This window comes from Glycine max, chromosome 14 (genome assembly GCF_000004515.6).
Source record: "Glycine max cultivar Williams 82 chromosome 14, Glycine_max_v4.0, whole genome shotgun sequence".
Classification (NCBI taxonomy): domain Eukaryota; kingdom Viridiplantae; phylum Streptophyta; class Magnoliopsida; order Fabales; family Fabaceae; genus Glycine; species Glycine max.
In genome coordinates, this window is record NC_038250.2 from 49,764,926 (window position 1) to 49,784,234 (window position 19,309).

At 33.3% G+C, this 19,309-nt stretch overlaps 2 protein-coding genes and 1 pseudogene across 2 annotated transcripts; 1 reads left to right on the top strand and 2 right to left on the bottom strand.

Annotated features, from left to right (window-relative positions):
- Positions 1-2,330: 2,330 nt before the first annotated feature.
- Positions 2,331-4,521, bottom strand: LOC100808302 (cyclin-dependent kinase B2-2). Its single transcript, XM_003544950.5, has 7 exons — positions 4,107-4,521; positions 3,967-4,028; positions 3,775-3,886; positions 3,601-3,694; positions 2,996-3,065; positions 2,768-2,906; positions 2,331-2,644 (listed from the first exon to the last, which is right to left on the bottom strand). The coding sequence occupies exons 1-7, from the start codon at positions 4,470-4,472 to the stop codon at positions 2,552-2,554; spliced, it is 936 nt and encodes a 311-aa protein (XP_003544998.1). The 5' UTR covers positions 4,473-4,521; the 3' UTR covers positions 2,331-2,551.
- A 1,428-nt stretch (positions 4,522-5,949) lies between these two features.
- LOC100779086 (chlorophyll a-b binding protein 7, chloroplastic-like) lies at positions 5,950-11,642 on the top strand (annotated as a pseudogene).
- Positions 11,643-13,253: 1,611 nt separating this feature from the next.
- Positions 13,254-18,431, bottom strand: LOC100807769 (uncharacterized protein At1g76660). Its single transcript, XM_003544949.5, has 3 exons — positions 18,143-18,431; positions 14,028-15,210; positions 13,254-13,697 (listed from the first exon to the last, which is right to left on the bottom strand). The coding sequence occupies exons 1-3, from the start codon at positions 18,179-18,181 to the stop codon at positions 13,498-13,500; spliced, it is 1,422 nt and encodes a 473-aa protein (XP_003544997.2). The 5' UTR covers positions 18,182-18,431; the 3' UTR covers positions 13,254-13,497.
- Between the last annotated feature and the right edge of the window lie 878 nt (positions 18,432-19,309).

Genomic DNA, 19,309 nt, shown 5'->3' on the forward strand with positions numbered 1-19,309 from the left:
ATATATATGAATTTAATAGGACTAGTTTTATGTTCCTAATTAGTCAAATAAATGTTTAAAATTGTTTTAGAAATATCATTTTGACTCACTTTGAAAACATGAAGAATTATTTGAACTTTTTTTAAAAAAATAAAGGATTGAAGTAAATATAATCGAAAATATAAAGACTAAAAAATTTATATTATTTAGAATTTCGTTCCTATTGTCTTGAAACTTATTTTGTTTTATCATAGTTGGTTACTTGCCTGTAAAATTGATTCTCAAATTCATCGATCGGCATTATCATTAATGGTAATGGTTTATAATTTTTGTTTTTCATAATATTAGGAACTAAAATCGTGATTAGAATTCTCAAGTTTTTTTTCTTTCTTATGGACTAAACCTAATAACTAAAATGGATCATAGATATTATTATTTTTTAAAAATGGTCATATTTTGCCTTAAATCTTCAAAGAGAAAGCTTTATGACAATAATATTATACTCAATCACCCATAATTATCTCATGTGAGAATATTTGTTGTTTTAAACAACAAAAAAAAAGTGGTCCTATTACCTTGAAACCTTTATCACAATTCTTTAATTGCCATGAAAAATAGTCTCTCAATTTCATGTAACATTTTTTTTTTTTAGCAAAATGAGTTATTATAGCCAATCTTATCGGTGGATCATCGACTTAGTTAAGTATTGAATAAAAAAATTACTAGTTAAATCACATGAACATGTTGTATAAAAATTAATTTTGTTAAACAAATACTAAAAATAATCTTTAGTATAATAGTCAGTTTAGGCTATATTTAATCAAACTAACTAAAAAGTTAACTAAAGGAATGTAAAATTATATAAATGATAAAAATAATAATTTTTTATCTTAAATAGAAACAAATTAAAAAGGAAATCTAACAAATATTTAAGGGTAAAAATAAAATAAATATAAAAATATAGGACATTTTAAAAAATATTACTTTAAATAGCGCTTTAAAATACATTAGAAACTACTAGTAAAAAGAATTAAAAATTAACTAAAATATTTTATGAAATACTTAATTTTATTATTTGAAGGATTAAAATGAAGATTCATTCTTTTACTTGCCATAAATATATTAATTTTATTTTGTGCACTAAAACTTTGTAAAATACTCTTCCTCTAAACTCATATATAAAACAAAAATAACTACTTTCCACTAATTAAGAAATTAGTTATCATTTAATTTTATTAATCTCAATTTTCAAATAAAAAAAATAAGGTTATTCCTAAATTTTTTTATTGGAATTTTTTATACAATCTAAGGATGTTTTATGAATTATTTTAATAGCATTTTTGGATTACAATTATTTTTCTAGAATCAATTCAAAATCAAGTTAGTTGAAAGCCAAAACAACAAGTCGTTTTAATTTTTTTCAATCTTTCACTGGGATTTTGATACCAAAATCAATTTTGGAAACTATAAAATGACCATCCTACTCTAATTAATAATCAAGAATGGTTAACCAGGATGATAAAACGACCGTCCTAATAATCAAGAGTGGTTAATGAGGATAATATTGGCGGATTTCCAAGGTACTGTAACTAGTTAAACGGAGTGAATTTCATTACAATGACACGTAAAGCACCCAACTAGAAAACATAGAAGTAACTATGAAATGAATCGCAAGACGCAAGGCAACTGCATAATTCCATGAATATGAAAAACAGAAAAAGTTCATCGTCCCAAAACGTATTACGACAATCAAGGTTTTGTTATTATGCTTTAGGTGTGTGTTATATGAACTTTAGGTCCTCCATACCTTTGAACTTCATGTTTTAAATGACCATCCTTCCCTGCTAATCTAATCATGAATTGTTAATCAGTTCAGTATACTAGTTGGTGGGGATTTCTAAGGCTTCTAGTTAGTAAGAAAAACTGAGGGGATTTCATTAGAATGGCACGCACGAAAACACCTTGATTTCATTAGAATGACTAAAAAACATAGAAGTAATAATGAAATAAATCCCAAGGGCAATCAATCCATAATCGTCCTAAAACGGATAGGGATACACGCTCGAGAAGCATAGAGTAAATTGGTAGTCATAAAATTCTACGTCCAAATATTGGGGATCAATTTGTTCGTTCTAAAGGCTACGTCCAAAATCTTGGGGATCTCAATTTGTTATTTCTAAATGTAATGACACGAAAGCACCTTGATATTTTTCATTAGAATGATTAAAAAACATAGAAGTAATAATGAAATAAATCCCAAGGGCTATCCATAATCGTCCTAAAACGGATCAGGATACACGCTCGAGAGAAGCATAGAGTAAATTGGTAGTCATAAAATTCTACGTCCAATCTTGGATCAATTTGTTCTTTCTTTTAAAGGTAATGACACGAAAACACCTTGATATTTTTCATTAGAATGATTAAAGAACATAGAAGTAACTATGAAATAAATCCCAAGGGCAATCACTCCATAATCGTCCTAAAACGGATTAGAATACACGCTCGAGAGAAGCATAGAGTAAATTGGTAGTCATAAAATTCTACGTCCAAATATTGGATCAATTTGTTCTTTCTAAAGGTGCCTCTTGTCCAGGTCATCAAAGTATACATGTTCCATTGCTTTCTTGGCAGAAATCCTCTTGGAAGGTTCATATTTCAACATTTGCTGAAAAGAAAGAGAAAAATATTATTTCAACATTTGCTGAAAAGAAAGAGAAAAATATAATAATGAAATAAAAAAACAACAGGATCTACATGCCAGATGACAGTTAGTTTAGGAGCAACTTACAGATAGCAAATCCAGTCCAAGCTCATCTAAACTTGGAACAGCCGTTGATAGACTTTGAGGGTTCCATTGAGGATATTCGTGCCAGTTCATTAGTTTACTCACGCCTGGCCACACATCTTCATTGGGAGTACCCAATAGCCTGCACTAACAGGGTACAAGTATAAACAAGATGAAGCAAACTAAACAGGTGACACACACACAATGCGTTAACATATATCATAGCGTCACCTGAATATATGCAGGAGTTGTTGCAGCTCGGAATCACCAGGAAAGAGTGCTTGTTTGGTTACAAGTTCGGCTGCAATTGAGATGCAAATAACGCTGGTAAACCCTCAATATCACATACACTTGAGATGGCAAATAACATTAGTAAACCCTCAACCTCACATACAATTGAGATGCAAATAGCATTAGTAAACAACCTCACATACACTAGAGATGGCAAATAACAGTAGTAAACCCTCAGTCTCACATACACCAGAGATGGCAAATAACAGTAGTAAACCCTCAGTCTCACATACACTAGAGATGCAAATAACATTAGTAAATTCTCAACCTGACATACACTAGAGATGGCAAATAACATTAGTAAATCCTCAACCTGACATACACTAGAGATGGCAAATAACATTAGTATACCCTCAGCCTCACATACAATGGAGATGGCAAATAACATTAGTAAACCCCCAACCTCACATACACTAGAGATGGCAAATAACATTAGTAAACCCTCTCACATACACTTGAGATGGCAAATAACATTAGTAAACCCTCAGCCTCACATGCAAACATGAAATGCCACATGGTTGTTTAATCAAGATCCTTATCCTTACCAAATATGCAGCCAACGGACCACATGTCCACCGCCATTGAGTAATGGGTAGCACCCAAGAGGACTTCAGGAGCTCTATACCACAGGGTTAGTATCTGAAAAGAAAAGAGGTATTAACAAAGGCAGAGGAAAGCAAAAGAAAAAGATTCAAGTGATCTCTCTTTGTCTTTTTTACCTCATGTGTATATTTCTTAATTGGCACGGTAAATGCTCGAGCGAGTCCAAGATCAGCAATTTTAAGCATCATGGTTTTTCGGTCCATCAAGAGATTGTGAGGCTTCAAGTCCCTAAATAAAGATTAAAGATCCAGTTCAAATCGGAAGGATGGTGTGAGAGAAATGAAAGGGAATTAGGGTTAACTACATACCTGTGCAAGATCCCATGACCGTGGCAGAAAGCAACGCCCTTGCAAAGCTGGTACATCAAGCTCTGCAACCAAATTGACAAAAAAAGATGAACAAAGAAGAAGCGAATATTGAATATAGATGGACAGATAGAAAGAATTACTTTGATGATATGGGGAGGAATGGTTTCCCCAGATTGACGGAAAGAGCGTATGAATTTCTTGAGATCGGTGTCCATGTACTCAAATACCAAGTAGAGCACTGTCTTCCCTTCCTTGTTCTGACCTTGTTTGACATCCATTAACCTAACGACATGGGGATCGCGAGAGAGCATTCGCAGAATGGAAACCTCACGGAGAGTGGTGGGAGGGACACCTTCTTCGTCCTCGTGGAGACGAGTCTTCTTCAGAGCCACGATCTTCCCAGTTGCCTTCTCTCTTGCTCTGTACACCTTCCCATATGTCCCTTCTCCCACCTTTTCAAGCTTCTCGAATGCCTCCTTCGCCGATAACACTCCTGTCTTCTCCATTTCTCTCTCTCTCTCAATTGCATCCTTCGCTCTTCAATTCAATATAAAGGCCGTTGCAACATTTTTTAATATAATAAATAAATCAGAAATTTAATCGTTGAGCAACGGACACTTGCTTTTTGAATTTCAAATCCCGCTCCCCTCCCCCTCCTCAACAGCAAATAGTATTTTTTCTTTTTGTTTCCGGCAAAATATATCCATTCCTATTTTGGGTAACTATAAATGTCATATAATAATGTTATATTAAATATTATACGTATTAAATTACTATTTTAAATTTTTAAGAATAAAAATAAAAAGAAAAGTATTAACTAGATATATTTGAAATTGTTAAGCAATATATATAATATATAAAAATTCAGATTTCATTATAGCAGCAGAAGAATGGTACATTTATATAGTCCTAAGAAGGTCAATCAATGCATCAAGGGATTTTCTTCTTAAATCTTTTACACCCTATATTTTTTCAAAATTTTCAAAATTATTGTTGCTAAAATCCGTATGAATCATATTAATTTCAAATCCTTATCACCAAAAATATTTATAAAAAATTAAAAAATATATTTTTTAATTTGTTTTTAATAAATTTAGTTATAATTTTTTTATAATTATTACATTAAGTAAATTTTTGTTTTTGTCCTTATTGTAATTAATTTTAATCTAATAATGTTTTTTTGCATATATAAATTTTAAATAAAAATCATAAGTTTAATAAAAATTTATATATGTAAAAAAATACATTATTAAATTAAAATTATCACTAAATTTATTATGTAAACTTATATGCGCATTAAATATACATTATAAATTTTAGTGTTATATATAATAATATTAATTATTTTATAACATAATTGTTTTATTAGTTCATTTAGTTAAAGCGTCGTGCTAATAACGTGAAAGTCATATATTCAAGACATGGATGGACCATTCTGTATGATTCGACGATGTATCAGAAGTAATTTTAGAAAATTTAAAAAAGTGTTAGGTGTAGAAAACTTCTATTAACTATTCAAGTATCAACATCATATTACTCTAAAACAAAGTAAAATAAAACTACACATATTTAGCTCCAACCAATAAAATCCTTAAATCATTTTATTTTCTTTCTTTTGGGCCTCATTTGGCCCATCCTATCATTTCATTTGATGGCCTCAAGAGAACTTTGTGCTACACTACTCCTAAAAACTAAAGAGAAAGCTAAAAGATAAACATTCATATTCTCTTGATGATTCATTACACATCACATACCCTATGTTAAATAAGAGCTCACAAGAAATATCAACCATACAAGTGGAAATATCTAACAATTTTAGGAAAATAAGATAAAACTAAATAACACCAAAGGATAATATCTAAGACATTTAATTCATAAGTCACCTATTTGGGCCTCTCAAGGCCCATCCTATCAGAGGATAGGAGACTAGCAGAAAGGGAGTCATAGTTCCAACAATCTTGCAGTGTGATGAAAGAAGTGAGAATGAAAAAGATTGAAGACCTTCTTGAAAATCTGACAGAGTTCTCTAACAAAGGTATAGTTGGGTGGAATGCATTAGGCAACTTAGAAAATGGAGGACACAGAGATGGGGTAGAGGCAGGTAGGTGAATTGACTCAAAAGAAGGCTGTTGAAGGAAATTAGAGATTCTTTTATTCATTGGAATTAATGCCAATGATTGGATTAACCAGGTTGAGAAGTATTTTCAGTTGAGATTCTTTTATTCATTGGAATTAATGCCATACATAGATACTCCCATGGAAATGCATGGATCTTGGGCTCTTACATCTCAACTAGATGAAGAAACAAAGAAAATGGCTTGGGCAACAGAGGAAGGATGAGGGACACAATTGGAATTTCAAAAGTTTGATCATTGTTTTGATCTCATGGACCAAGTCCCAACCAGATTGAAACTGCTTCTTTCCTAACATAAAAGGTTAGAAGTAGCAAGAGATAGTGGAGGACTTTAAGGATCATCATTCTAACATTTGCAATAGTTCAATTCTGAATGACGCCTTGGGTTCTTGTTAGCCATGCAATTGCAAACATTGATGCTCTATTATAGGGCTAAAAATATAAGAGAAGACAAAGCATTGGAAGAGATTGGAAACACTCACTTGTTTGTGTTTGACCCAGGAGGGGTAAAGACTATTTTGGGCCGCAAGGTAGGCATTGACTTGATCATGAAGATTTACTGAGTTGGAACTCGATGGAACTTTGTTTGTAGCTGTCATCACTATTCACCTCAAGGAGAAGGTGAATGTTTAGGGGGGAAGATGGGAGTATTGTTAAGTAACCCCCAATAGTAGTTAGTTACAATAGGTTAATTAGTTACCTATCTTATAGTCATAACTTATATTAGTAAGATAGTTTGGAGAAGGCATGTTGCCTATAAATAAGAAAAAGGGTTGAGAGGGGGGGAATCTTATCATTTAGGGAAGGTTTGTACTCTTAGAGACTAGAGAGTGGGGAAAGGTCATGATCTCTTGAATACCTTGAGCACTAATGTAATTCATCACTGGCTCTGTTATTAGAGAGTTGTACTAGAAGATAATTAAGAGACACAGAGAGCTCAAGCTGTCATTTCATTACATGATTATTATTCTCACTATTGCTTGTGGGTCCAAATTTTATGCTTATTTCGTTAAACATTCACTAATTTTCAGCTTTTGGTATGGAGAAGATGGGCCTCCTTGGCTTGGTTCTATTTCATATAAATACCCATCATATCTTACTGGGGAAATGCCCGGGGATTACGATTTTGACATTGTTGGGCTTGGCCAGGATCCTGTGGAATTGTAGAAATACTTCAAGTATGTCATATTTTGAATTTTTTTAATGGAAGCCATTATGCATGTGTTATTGTTGCTTGTCATGCATGATCATTTTTCATATGATGAAATGTTTGATTTTTATTTACTTATGTATATTCTACACCTATACAAAATATAAAAAATGTTAATTCTTATGATATACCGTGGACAATAATTTCCCATTTTTTTCTAAATAGTTTATCAATAATGTGAAGTGACTGTTTTCAAAATTTTGACAGAACATATTATATAAAATGAATATGTTTATTAATACTATATTTATCTTGTGTGAATCTTTGTATATGATCATTTAAACCTCTTTTATCCATAAGCTTTGAGATATTGCATGCTCGGTGGGTTACGCTTGCATTTGTCAGTGCTGTGATTCCTAAAATATTAAACCTATTGGGAGCCGTTCACTTTGTAGAACCTGTGTGGTGGCGTGCTGGTTATTCAAAGCTCAAGGTTAGTATGTCTTGTCTCTTTAACCATCTTTCGTGCAGTCTTGTTTGTCAATTTGTTGAGTTTTATCACTCAAAAGTTTGTGCTATTAGGTATACAATTATTCTTCATTACCCACTCCTTAAATCTATTAATTAATTAATTAATTGAAAATGTTGGTCACCAATTTGTTCTCCATTAAGGTGCAGATGCTCTAGACATGGCTAAATGGCAAGTGAATATTCCCGTATGTCCTCATAAATTTCTTTAAAGTTAAAAACATTGATTATAGATTTTGGCATATTTTGTATCTTGTAATAGTTTGTTTGATCTTGTTTTTTTCTTGCCTCATTGGCCATGTGTGTTGTTATTGATGATGATAACAACAATAATACTAATATCATCATTAATAATAATAATAGTTGCATGCTCTCACTTGGTAACTGTTGGATAATTAATGCTCTCACAAATAAAATTACCCACACCTACAAAGGATCATGAGAATACAACAAAGATTATATTGTATGAAAAATAATAATAAACACAAAAATTTAACATAGTTCGACACCTCTTGCCTACATCCATGAAATCGTCTCAAAAGTATTTCATTATCACAAAAATGATTACAAGATTGTAACCCATCCCAAATAGTATATCACTCTACAAATCCGAGTACCTCACTCAATGGTTATAAGAAATGATAACACTCTCATACAAAGACATTTTTCTCTCAACAAAGTGACTTTGTTTCACAATCTTTTTTCTTATACACTCTCTCTTCATGTGTTGTGTTTCTCTACTAATTCTCTTCTCTATTTATAGTGAAGATTGTCACCAACTATAATAAATAAGCTCTCTTGGAAGTTGAAACAAAAACAATTTTCAATGCATCTATTCAACTAAGGTTCATCTAGTAAAATAAAACCTTTTACTTTGCATTTAAGCTACCTAAACCTCAGTGATAAAATCCAATTCTCAATATGCATGCACCTTATCTTTTGGTTTGAGGCTCTACAATTCTCCCCCTCAAGCCAAAAGAGAAATATCATTCAATCAATTAGAAAGTGAACAAACTCCCACTCCAACAAAAGTATCTCACAACACTTTCACAACATTAGAAAACTTTACTTTCTTCTTCACTTTGCTATCATGATTCCTCTTTAAGGCTTGACCATCCAAATAACAAAGATTACCTTTATTTTTCTGTCCTCGCAACACCAAATGTCTCACCTTATACACCTTGCATCCCCACTTTGAATCAACATACTTATACCCTTGTGATGTCATCTCTCCTATAGAAATCATATTGACAACAACAGAAGGTACAAACCTCACATTTGAGAAAGTTTGAATAGCACCATCATGGAGTTTTATCCTCATGCTCCATATGCCTTCAACCTTCATTTTTCCACCATTCCTTAACTTGAAATGACTGAATTCTCCATCGGTTTTCAAAGTGTCAAACATCTCTCGATCTCTACAAATATGTTTGAGGCAGCAAAATCCATCACCCATTTTGGTTTAGAAACCTCATCATTTGTTGCCAAAAACACATTACTTTCATCTTCAACACTTTTTACTGCATTAGCTTGGGAGTTGGCACCATCTTTGTTCATATCTCTTAATTTCTTAAAGTCCCTTTTCATTTGTTTGCACCTCACTTGCACATGACCATTCTCACCATAATAGTAACATCGAATGTCACTCAGATCTCGTTGTGGACGCGATTGTGATTTTGATATTCCTCTTAGACCATCATGTCTCCTTGAATCATTTCTCCCTCACTCAGACTCCACCACAGCTATTGCATTGTGTTCATCATCAACATTTTTAGTTCTCATCATTTTCTTTAAGAGCAGTTGTCACCTCATCCAAATTCAAAGTTGATCTTCCCACAAGCAACGTTTGAACCAAAGCTTTGAAGGACCTTAGCAGTAAGGCCAACAACAACAACGCTTGCTCCTCATCAGAGAGTTTATCATCTACATGCAACAATTGACTTACTAGTTTATTGAACTTGTTGATGTGGTCATGAAGATCTCCTCTCATCTCCATTTTGAGTTTATACAACTCCGTCTTCAAACAAAGACGATTGGTTAGTGACTTTGACACATAGATATTCTCGAGCTTCTCCCACAAGGCCTTCGGTGTTGTCTCCTTCAACAGTTGTGTTTTATCTCGGGAGCAAGGGCTAATTGAATCGTGCTTATAGCCTTCCTTTGGATCTTAGTTCACTCGATTTCATTTATAGAAGCCGACCTTTCATCTTCTAACACCTGATCAAGGCCTTGCTGCACCAAAAGGTCTTGAATAGTATTATACCAAATCATAAAATTTATTTTTTCATCAAACAACGATATCTCAAACTTTTGTGTGTTCCTGGGCATAGCCCTAATACCACTGTTGGGTAATCAATGCTCTAAAAAAAATTACTCACACCCACAAAAAATTGTGAGAACACAACAAAGATTACACCGTAGGATAAATAATAACAAATATAAAAATTTAACGTAGTTCAACACCTCTTGCCTACATCCACGGAACCGTCTCAAAAAGTATTTCACTATCACAAAAAGGATTGCAAGATTGTAACCCACCCCAAATAGTGTATTACTCTACAAATCCGAGTACCTCACTCAATTGTTAGAGGAAATGATAATACTCTCACATAATAATGTGAATGTATGTATACATGATTTTGATGATGTCAAAAGAAGAATCAAACAAGGCCGCTTCAAAAGATAAGCATTTGCTTCAAGATTAATTCAAGATTGCTTCAACAAACAAAGCCTTGTTTCAAGATTTATTAAAGATCAAGTCTTGCCTCAAAACAAAGTGTTTCAAAGTCATGAAAGACTCTGGTAATTGATTACCAGAAAGTGTAATCGATTACCAGAAGGGAAGAATGAAAAAGAGCTATTGAAAAGGGTTTGAATTTGAATTTTGAACATGTAATCTTAAACATGTAAAAATAATGGTAATAAATGTAATTGACACTTCCTTGCTTATGAGTTTTTCAATTTTCAGATACTCTAGATTACCTTCGCATCCAAGGTCTTCACCTTGCTGGAAGTCAGGGAGCGGTCGTGATTGCTATTTGCCAAGCACTCCAATAATGGTAATGCTTGTATCCCCTATATACCTCCGTGAGCTTTGTTAACATTTATTTCTTGTACTTATAAAATATAACATTTATTTCTTGCGATATTTGCCTTCCGTTGGTTTTTAGCTCGAGTGTACTAAGTGGTGACGTGGTGTAGCATATATATGATTTCAGATTTGCAACCAGGTTGTACTGGATGAACTTTTCCATTTTAATTCTACAAATGGATCATGGTCTGTAATCCTTCATATGTCAAGAGACATAACATAATGCAACTATAGAATTTGAAAGTTAAATTCCTCTCCTATACATTTTATATTGGCTAAAATCAAAAGTTTCAAATAATCGGAGCTGCTTTACTACACAACTTGTTTTTTTTGGACAGTCATTGACGTCTGCAAATGATGGCATTTATACTAATTAGAGATTCTTAAACAGGTTGGACCAGAATATGCTAGATATGTGGGACTGAGGCATTGAAGCCTCTAGGAATATATCTGCCTTTGTGATATAAATTATCCTGGAGGAGCTTTGTTTGATCCCTTGAATCTGTCCAACGATCCTGAAGCTTTTGAAGAGCTGAAGGTAAAAGAAGTAAAAAATGGAAGCCTTATTGATCACATCTCTGATCCTTTCCACAACAATTTGCTGGGCTCCCTCAACTTCATTAAAATAGTCATGTAATATCAGAAGGGGATTTACATCCATTCGGTTGCTCTTTTCTACGTTTTGCTGAGGGAATTCTGGTCAGAATGGTATAGCCATCAGCCATGTACACTTCGCATTCTATAGTCAAATCTCTGTATAAAAAGATACTAATTCTTAAGAACTACTAATAATTATGTCATTCTATTCCTAAAAACACCACAATTACGTCACTCAATCCTAATTCTAGTTTACGCTCAATTTCCTATTTGCAATGTCAAGCCTAGCCCAATTTCAATAGTTCTTTGTTGATATTTTTGTATATATTTCAAAAAGTTAAAGTCTCGTTAATTAATTTTATTAATATCTGTTAGTTTTTCTAATATGGATTTAATTTACATTAAAACATGATTTTAATTTTCATTAATATGCAATTTTATTTATATCCTTATTTGAAAAACTGACCGAAATTTTTTCGAAAACTCTCCTTCTCTCTATCTTGATTCTTTTGAGTTCTTGGATTTATATATATATATATATATATATATATATTGCTACTTTTGTTGTCCAAGTCCCAACAAAAGTTGGGAGGAGTCTCTTAAATCCTGAAAATTTATCCGTGATTAAGTCCTTGACATTATTGATTTAGGTTAGACCAAATCACAACCTTCTCTCGAACTCATGTAATCAATTGATCACATGCGAATTAGCATCAAATGTGCCATTAGTAAAAGAAATCCAATTAAATGGTCTTAAAATGGCTATGATTGGTATCTTAAGCTCTTCAGATTGTTATAGCACAATTCTCATTTGGTGGTTACTAGTCGAAATTTTTACCTTGGGTGAAATTCTAATGTCCTATTTTACTGTTTCCCCGTTTGTAATGTTCAATGATGATGAGAAACTGTTTTAAAATAATTGAATGAAGTTAATTTGCGAGAGAAAATGAACTCAAAGGAGAAAATGAGTTTGAGGATGTAATTATTCTTCCTACCTAATCTTTTAGGTCATTAACATTGTCTAAAATATTTAATAATTTTAGTAATGATTAGTTTTTGTTAAAAAATCTAAATGATCACTTTTATTGAAGTCTCTCCACTTTTATTTTTTCATTTAGAAAAACTCAAATTCAAAATTTTATTTAAGTCAATTCCACTTAAACCTATAACACATTGATCCTGCAATATCTGGGGAGAGAAAATGAATTCTATGTTTAAATTTTTGGTAACTAAATCATTTTAATGATCACCAAAAATAATTTAAAACAATATAATGAAGCATAGCACTCCTTGATGATTTGATAGATATTGATATTCCTTCTTTATAAATGAGTGATTATATTTTAACAATTACAATTTTAAACCCTCAATCAACATATATTTTAACAATTAAAATTTTAAACCCTCAATCAACATCTCTTTTTTCTCTCTATTTCTCTGTCTCACTTCCTATCACATTATATCATCAATCACTTCATTTTTTCTTTTTGCTACGACTCAAGGTTATCAAAGAAGCATATTTCTGCATGTGGTCACCGGTTCAAATATTATAATAATTGTACATTTTCAATAAATTATCATTTTGACAACAGATACTGCGGGAAGAGAATAATTAAATCCTCAAACTCATTCCCGCTTTTACGAATCAAGAAAAATCCAAATCCAGCCAAAACAGACTTTTTTTTAATTACCATGCCTACACCAATGCGCTAAAAAGAGTTGAGGTTTGTGTAAAGTTTGTATGCCCTATAAGTCGGAACATATGCAGGTTGATACACTGCCCGTTGTTTAAAATCAAACTTCATTCACTTCAAACATTAATCTGAACTCGCTTGAAGAACGAGACTACAATCATTGATCAGTAAGATCTGGTCAAACACCATCGGTTAGATCTAAGTTAGGTCATTCCATCTATTAGACAACCCCAAGTAAAGAGTTTCTTTTTCTTTTCTTTTTTTTAAACAAAGCTACAAATTAATACACAGATAACATACAATCTGTTCTCAACTGATTAATTCTTAGTGTCATAAATCACATTCCCTTTCCTTCTCGTAAGCTTCTTCCTCTCCTATAGTCAACCTCAGCATCAGAGCATGATAACCCCATCTGATATTTCCTGCAGATTCTGGAAGATTCCATTTTTGAGAATATATCCTCATCATCTACGAGAGTACGTTTCTCTGGTGTACTTAATCCAGAGTTGTTGCTACAATGCCCTTGTGATGTATGATCTGACATGCAAGAAAGACCATATTTGCTTACAAGTAGATAAAGAAAACGGCATGAAAAAAGTAGAAGCAAAGACGGAACATCCTACTCCTTAAAATGCATACAATCACTCTCACAAAATTACCCTCCATCTTTTCCAGATAATAAACAAATATGAACAAAGCGTTACATCTCATCGGACAAAAAAAATTATAACCTTAACCCATTAAAAGTACAGTACAGCACGTCGCACCAAGGCTCTAGTTATAGACCATATTTTCTTTTTTTATTTCCATGATTTCTCAAGATGCAAGGAAACAGATCAACATTTAGACCAAGTATTTACAGCATACCTTCACATCCTGGACATATAGGGGCCTGATTGTGTGCTTCCTTGCCTACTGGACCTGGATCTGATCTAAGACTTCTCAGACTCTGCAATGCCACCTGCGTCTCCTGAGCTTTGAATCCTTTCATTAATGAAGGCTCTATGCTTTCTTCCATTGTTGACTTGTCAGAAGCAAATGGCATCATGGTAAATGAGTCCTCCATTACATCAGAAATTTCCACATATTGACTGGTAGATATAATCTCATCTGCGCTGAAACCAAAGGATGCTCGGTAAGCTTCTATTTCTTCCACATCTTGCTTAGGACTTCTAGCATGCCTACTCTGATGTCCATTTCCGCCATTAGATTGAACATCTGAATCTTTTGAAACACTTAATCTCCCACCATTATGAGGAAATGGAGGATTTTGGTCCAAATAGAATTGTGCATAGGTAGCAGGGCAAAAGAAATTTGTATCTTGTGATGCCATAGTGACACCATTTGTGTCATGCCCTGACACCCTCCCAGACCCAGTTCTCTGATACTTTCCATTCTCGGGAGATAGTGATGAATCCCACTGTGGACGGAACTCTCGTTCAGGAAAAGAAGATGATAAACAGTCACCCGAGTTCCTTGATATTGGAGATATAAGGCTACTGGCAGGACTTCCAGGGTAGAGTGAATATGTAGCTTGAAGATCATTTGCAGTGATGTAGTTACCCTTGTCACTGTTTTTGAGATCCACTGAAGATGAGAGAAAATGAGCAAAAGGTACATCTGGGGAAGAGGGAGTCGTTAAATGAGCCAACTCAGGTGGAGGAGTGAGAGGTGCAGTAGATGGTTCAGTAGTGAAATTTGAAAAGACTGGAGGAGACACCAGCTGCATTTCATGAGCATATGGTCCTGTGGCATACATTGTAGATGAAGGACCACCAGGTGAGTTAGCAGATAAGGATAAGAAACAACTAGGTGATTGTGCAGTGGAAGGAAGGGCAGAATGTGTGAAGGATGCTGGTGAAGAAGGTGGGGCTAAGAGAGAAGGAGCTAGTCCTGTGGCTTGATTGGTCAACCCAATCACTTGAGGTCCATTTGGCTGAGAGGCTGGCCCACTACTGTCAGGAATGCGAGATGCAGGTACAATGCGCTTCCCACCTTTCTGTGAATTAAAACAAGAAAATGCACCCCAACATCCTCCCCATCTCTTTCGCTGTCAATGCAAGTGAAGCAATACAGATTACTCAAAGGAAAAAGGAGATCAATAACAGGTAGATCCGAAATGAAACAATGACTATTGATAATTCTTTTTGAAATTTTAAATATTTAACAAGAATCCAACCTCCCAAACATCAATAAATATTTCGTCATATTGTTACATAACCTTTAGGCATGCCAAGATAAAAGCTTACACTTGGTAATCACAACATATCTTTCATGATCTAAGTTTTTATGTGCGATATTTTTTATTTTATGAAAACTGTTAAAGGGATATCTAAATTAACATCACATACATTCCAAAGTTAAGTGACCCAATGTCCTTATGGCTACTTGATTCTAGTAATCTCACCCTTAATTTATACGCAACAATTTGGCTGTTAGATTTTTCTGGAGTTTTTATTTATTTCCCCTTCAATTTTTAACCTGCTATCCTAGTCACCGGTAGTTTCTCCTTTATAGATCCAATTGTAAATCTAAAACTCCCTAAGGTTAAGTCCTTCACTTGGAAATTATAGTTAATACATTAGCACAAATTACATGCTCCACTTCCAAAATTCTTAAACTACACACAGCGCTTTCTCCTAATGAGCATCAAGTGGCACAGTTGTAAGGCAGAAACCCAGGAGTAATTTCTCATGATACATTTGAAGGGTTTGGGCAGGAAAAAGGAGGCTATGATCATATGGCAATGGAAATTTCTGCAGCCCTTCAGTGCATTCAGTCAGAAAGAAACAAATGCCATATTTTCAAAGGTCTCTCTACCCTTACTTCTGATGTTATAGGGTTTTGTTTTTGGCTTTTCTTGCATACGAAATAAACAGAGGGATTGGAAAGCTTTATCGGTTTTTTTTAGCCATTTTCATTTGGGTTTGAACTTGGCTGGTTTTTTTTTCTCTTCTTTGTTTCAATTAATACCCTCTTCTTTTATCAACAACCCTATCCTATTTATTCCACCAATCTTATGCAAAGCATCAACCTATTTAATTTCTATAAAATGCTCAATCCAAGTACCATACAGTATAACATTGATAAATGGGCATACTATCTAAGTAGTAAATCTGGATGGCGAAAGCAGGACAGCAGATAGCGGGATGACAGCAATTCTGAATCTTTTTATTACTCTCATTATTTAATTTATTATATTATATGTTATGCTTTATTTAGTTTTTTATTACTATTATTATTTAGTTAATTATCCTATCTTGTTTAATATTACTGCTTATAGTTGAAATTAAAGAAGAAGGCTATAATTGTTACTAGTTTATCATATTACATATTATGCTTTATTTAGTTTACTAATTATATGTTATAATTCCTGAAAATACTAAAAAAGAAAAATAAGAGAAGTTAAACTGGATTCAAACTGAAGTCCAACAAACCAAAACAAAAATCTTGACACAATTCTCAAATCTAATTTAGATGCAGAAAATAATTCCTGAAAATACAAGCAGTGTGTTCAAGCCAAATAAATTACAGAGCAGTATAGTAATGAGGATAATAGTGGGTACTTCCTAATAAATGTTAAAAGCATAAGATTCTTCTAGTTTCAATCTACATCATATATACTTATGAACAAATATATAAACCATATAGCAGTACTGGTCCACCATTTCATGCCTGAACAAAATTAGGCGTTCATCTGACATAACATACATCTCACATAGAGATTTACCATATCCACATGGGCAAGTTGTCAAACTCAAGATTGTACATAAACTCATGGACTCGACTAGAAAACTAACAAGAGTTTACCTAATATAAAAAATAATATTAAAAGTTCTATAATGACATATATGCAAAACAAAATACTATTAAACACAACAATAATTCAACACTTCAACTTCATAATAAAGCTAAGAAGCAAACCACAATAATAAAGTATGATAATACATTAGTACTAAATAAAATCAAACTACATAAATAACCAATCATATACAAACTAAAAAACATAAGTTAATTAAGTCAAAACATTTAAAAAAGGAGTTAAATTTTTCTAATCATTTGAGACCCGATAAAACAATGTCACTCAGGGGTCAATCGAGGGCAAAAAATATATTTGATTCCAGACTCACCAACTCTTCTTGACTCAGAATTTATCCAAGTTTATCAGAAAAAGAGTTTGACAACGAGCTAGTTCGCTTTCTCTAACTAGAATCGTAAAATCATATAAGTTCAAGAGTTACTTGAGAGTTTGCCAAACTTATCCACATGGGAATCCAGGCTATTAGGTCTTGACACAAACCCACACACACAAAAGAAGAAAAAAAGAGAGGGAAAATAGTTATTACTAGTAGGGGTTTTACTTTCTTATTTATATTGCATATGAATTATGAGACCCTTCAACATAAAGAGCTTTTCAAAATCAAGGTTTACATAACAGAACATAGCATAAAGACAAGCGTGTATGTATGTGATACTATGGATCCAGATTTTGACTGAAAAATTGAAATAAAACAGAAAAAAGAAAAGACCGATTGCTCGAAGAGAAGTAAAGTATACCACACTTTGTGGGGTAAGATTTGAAAACTAATAGTTTAGCCATCAGATCCGTCCAAGTTTAGTTCGGGCGGGTTTGAAATGACTCACTAGGTTTCGGAAAGTGGGAATTATTTGTCGTCCATAATGTTCTCGAAGAGTAACAGATGCAAGTGAAAAGCAATGGCTGGCGCCCAACATGTAAACAAAGTTACAAACGCAACCAATTATCATCATTTGACGTGAGATCTGGGTGCTTAAATAGTGAAAACAGCAGCAATAAATAAACATCAACCGAAAACAAAGAAAATTGGTGTTAGGGTATCTACTAGAGACCTCAGATCTAACACCAAAAACCCTTGTCTCGGTTGCAAATAATGTATAGAAATGAAATTTGTAAAGAGTAATAGAAGGATGCATGAGATTGAGAGAGAGACTGAGAAAGATACCCTTTCGTGCAGAGGAAATCGATTTTGCTCGGACCCCATTAGATTAGATAGTAGCTGTTGCACTCCACTGCCAGAACAGTCAGGTCAGGTGTAAACCCAGATCCTTCTCACATTTCTTCTTCACAAGCTGACACGGCATGGACTTCTAACTTCTTCTTGATGTGAGGAGAGAGGGAGGGACAATATTAATTAATTAATTTATGGCAGCAATCAAAGGACAAAGAAAGACAAAAGCGAAAAAGATTCAAGTGTGTGATGAAGATAGAGAAAAAGGGACGGAGAGGCAGGGACTAGGGCGATACTTTATATCATTAATTACTGAAAAAACACGCATACTGTCCGCATCAAATTAAAGAGTTTAATTATCCAAACAATTTTATTTTATACGGTTAAATCATCTACAGGCATATCAATTAGTTGAACTTAACAAAATGTACTTAACATTATTTCTAATATTTGCATTAATTAGTATGTGAATGATTTAATATTAATTTTAATATATTAATTATTTATGTCAAATAATTTGATTTCTTAGTATATAATAGGATAACTTAAAAGAATTACCAATAGATTTATATTAAAATAATTTCTTAAAAATTCATACCTATTTTCATTATTAGATTTGATCGAAAGCAAGGTAATTTTAATCTAAACTTTATCATACCTGTCTAAAAGTCCGTCGATGTTGGAATATCTTGGCAAGATCAAGATGATTGTTGATGATATTGCTTCAGTTGGTGATGTCACAACCTATCACGAGTACATGAACTCCCTTGAAAGTCTTCCTAGGGACTCTGATTCTGTTATTGCTCTCGTTGAGAGTCGTCTTCCAAATATCTCCATTGAAGAAGTTGAATGTTTAATCCTTGCGCAAGAATTGCACCTTAAAAAATGTGTCAAATTCAGCTTGTTGAGTAATTCCTTTGTTACGTTAGTGAATCTTACTCATGGAAAAACTTCACAATCCATGATTGATGATGATTTTGTCTCTAATTCTTCCTCTAATACCCCGATAACATATGTGAACAAGTATTCCTCTGATTCTAGGGTTTTTGGTGGTCATAATTATTGAGGTGGAGGTGGATTAAACCACGGTGGTGGCTATAGTGGCGGCCACAGTGGTTGAAGCTCAGTCCAATGTCAAGTGTGTTTTAAGTACAATCACAC

Excerpts from the sequence above, each read along its gene's own strand:
- LOC100808302 (XM_003544950.5), bottom strand. The coding sequence starts at position 4,472 with ATGGAGAAGACAGGAGTGTTATCGGCGAAGGAGGCATTCGAGAAGCTT. Across the intron at positions 3,695-3,774 it reads TTAAGAAATATACACATGAG|ATACTAACCCTGTGGTATAG; the intron begins GTAAAAAAGACA and ends TTTTCTTTTCAG. Across the intron at positions 2,645-2,767 it reads TTGGACTGGATTTGCTATCT|CAAATGTTGAAATATGAACC; the intron begins GTAAGTTGCTCC and ends CTTTCTTTTCAG.
- LOC100807769 (XM_003544949.5), bottom strand. The coding sequence starts at position 18,181 with ATGGGGTCCGAGCAAAATCGATTTCCTCTGCACGAAAGG. Across the intron at positions 15,211-18,142 it reads GATTTCCTCTGCACGAAAGG|CGAAAGAGATGGGGAGGATG; the intron begins GTATCTTTCTCA and ends TTGCATTGACAG. Across the intron at positions 13,698-14,027 it reads TATATGTCCAGGATGTGAAG|ATCATACATCACAAGGGCAT; the intron begins GTATGCTGTAAA and ends CTTGCATGTCAG.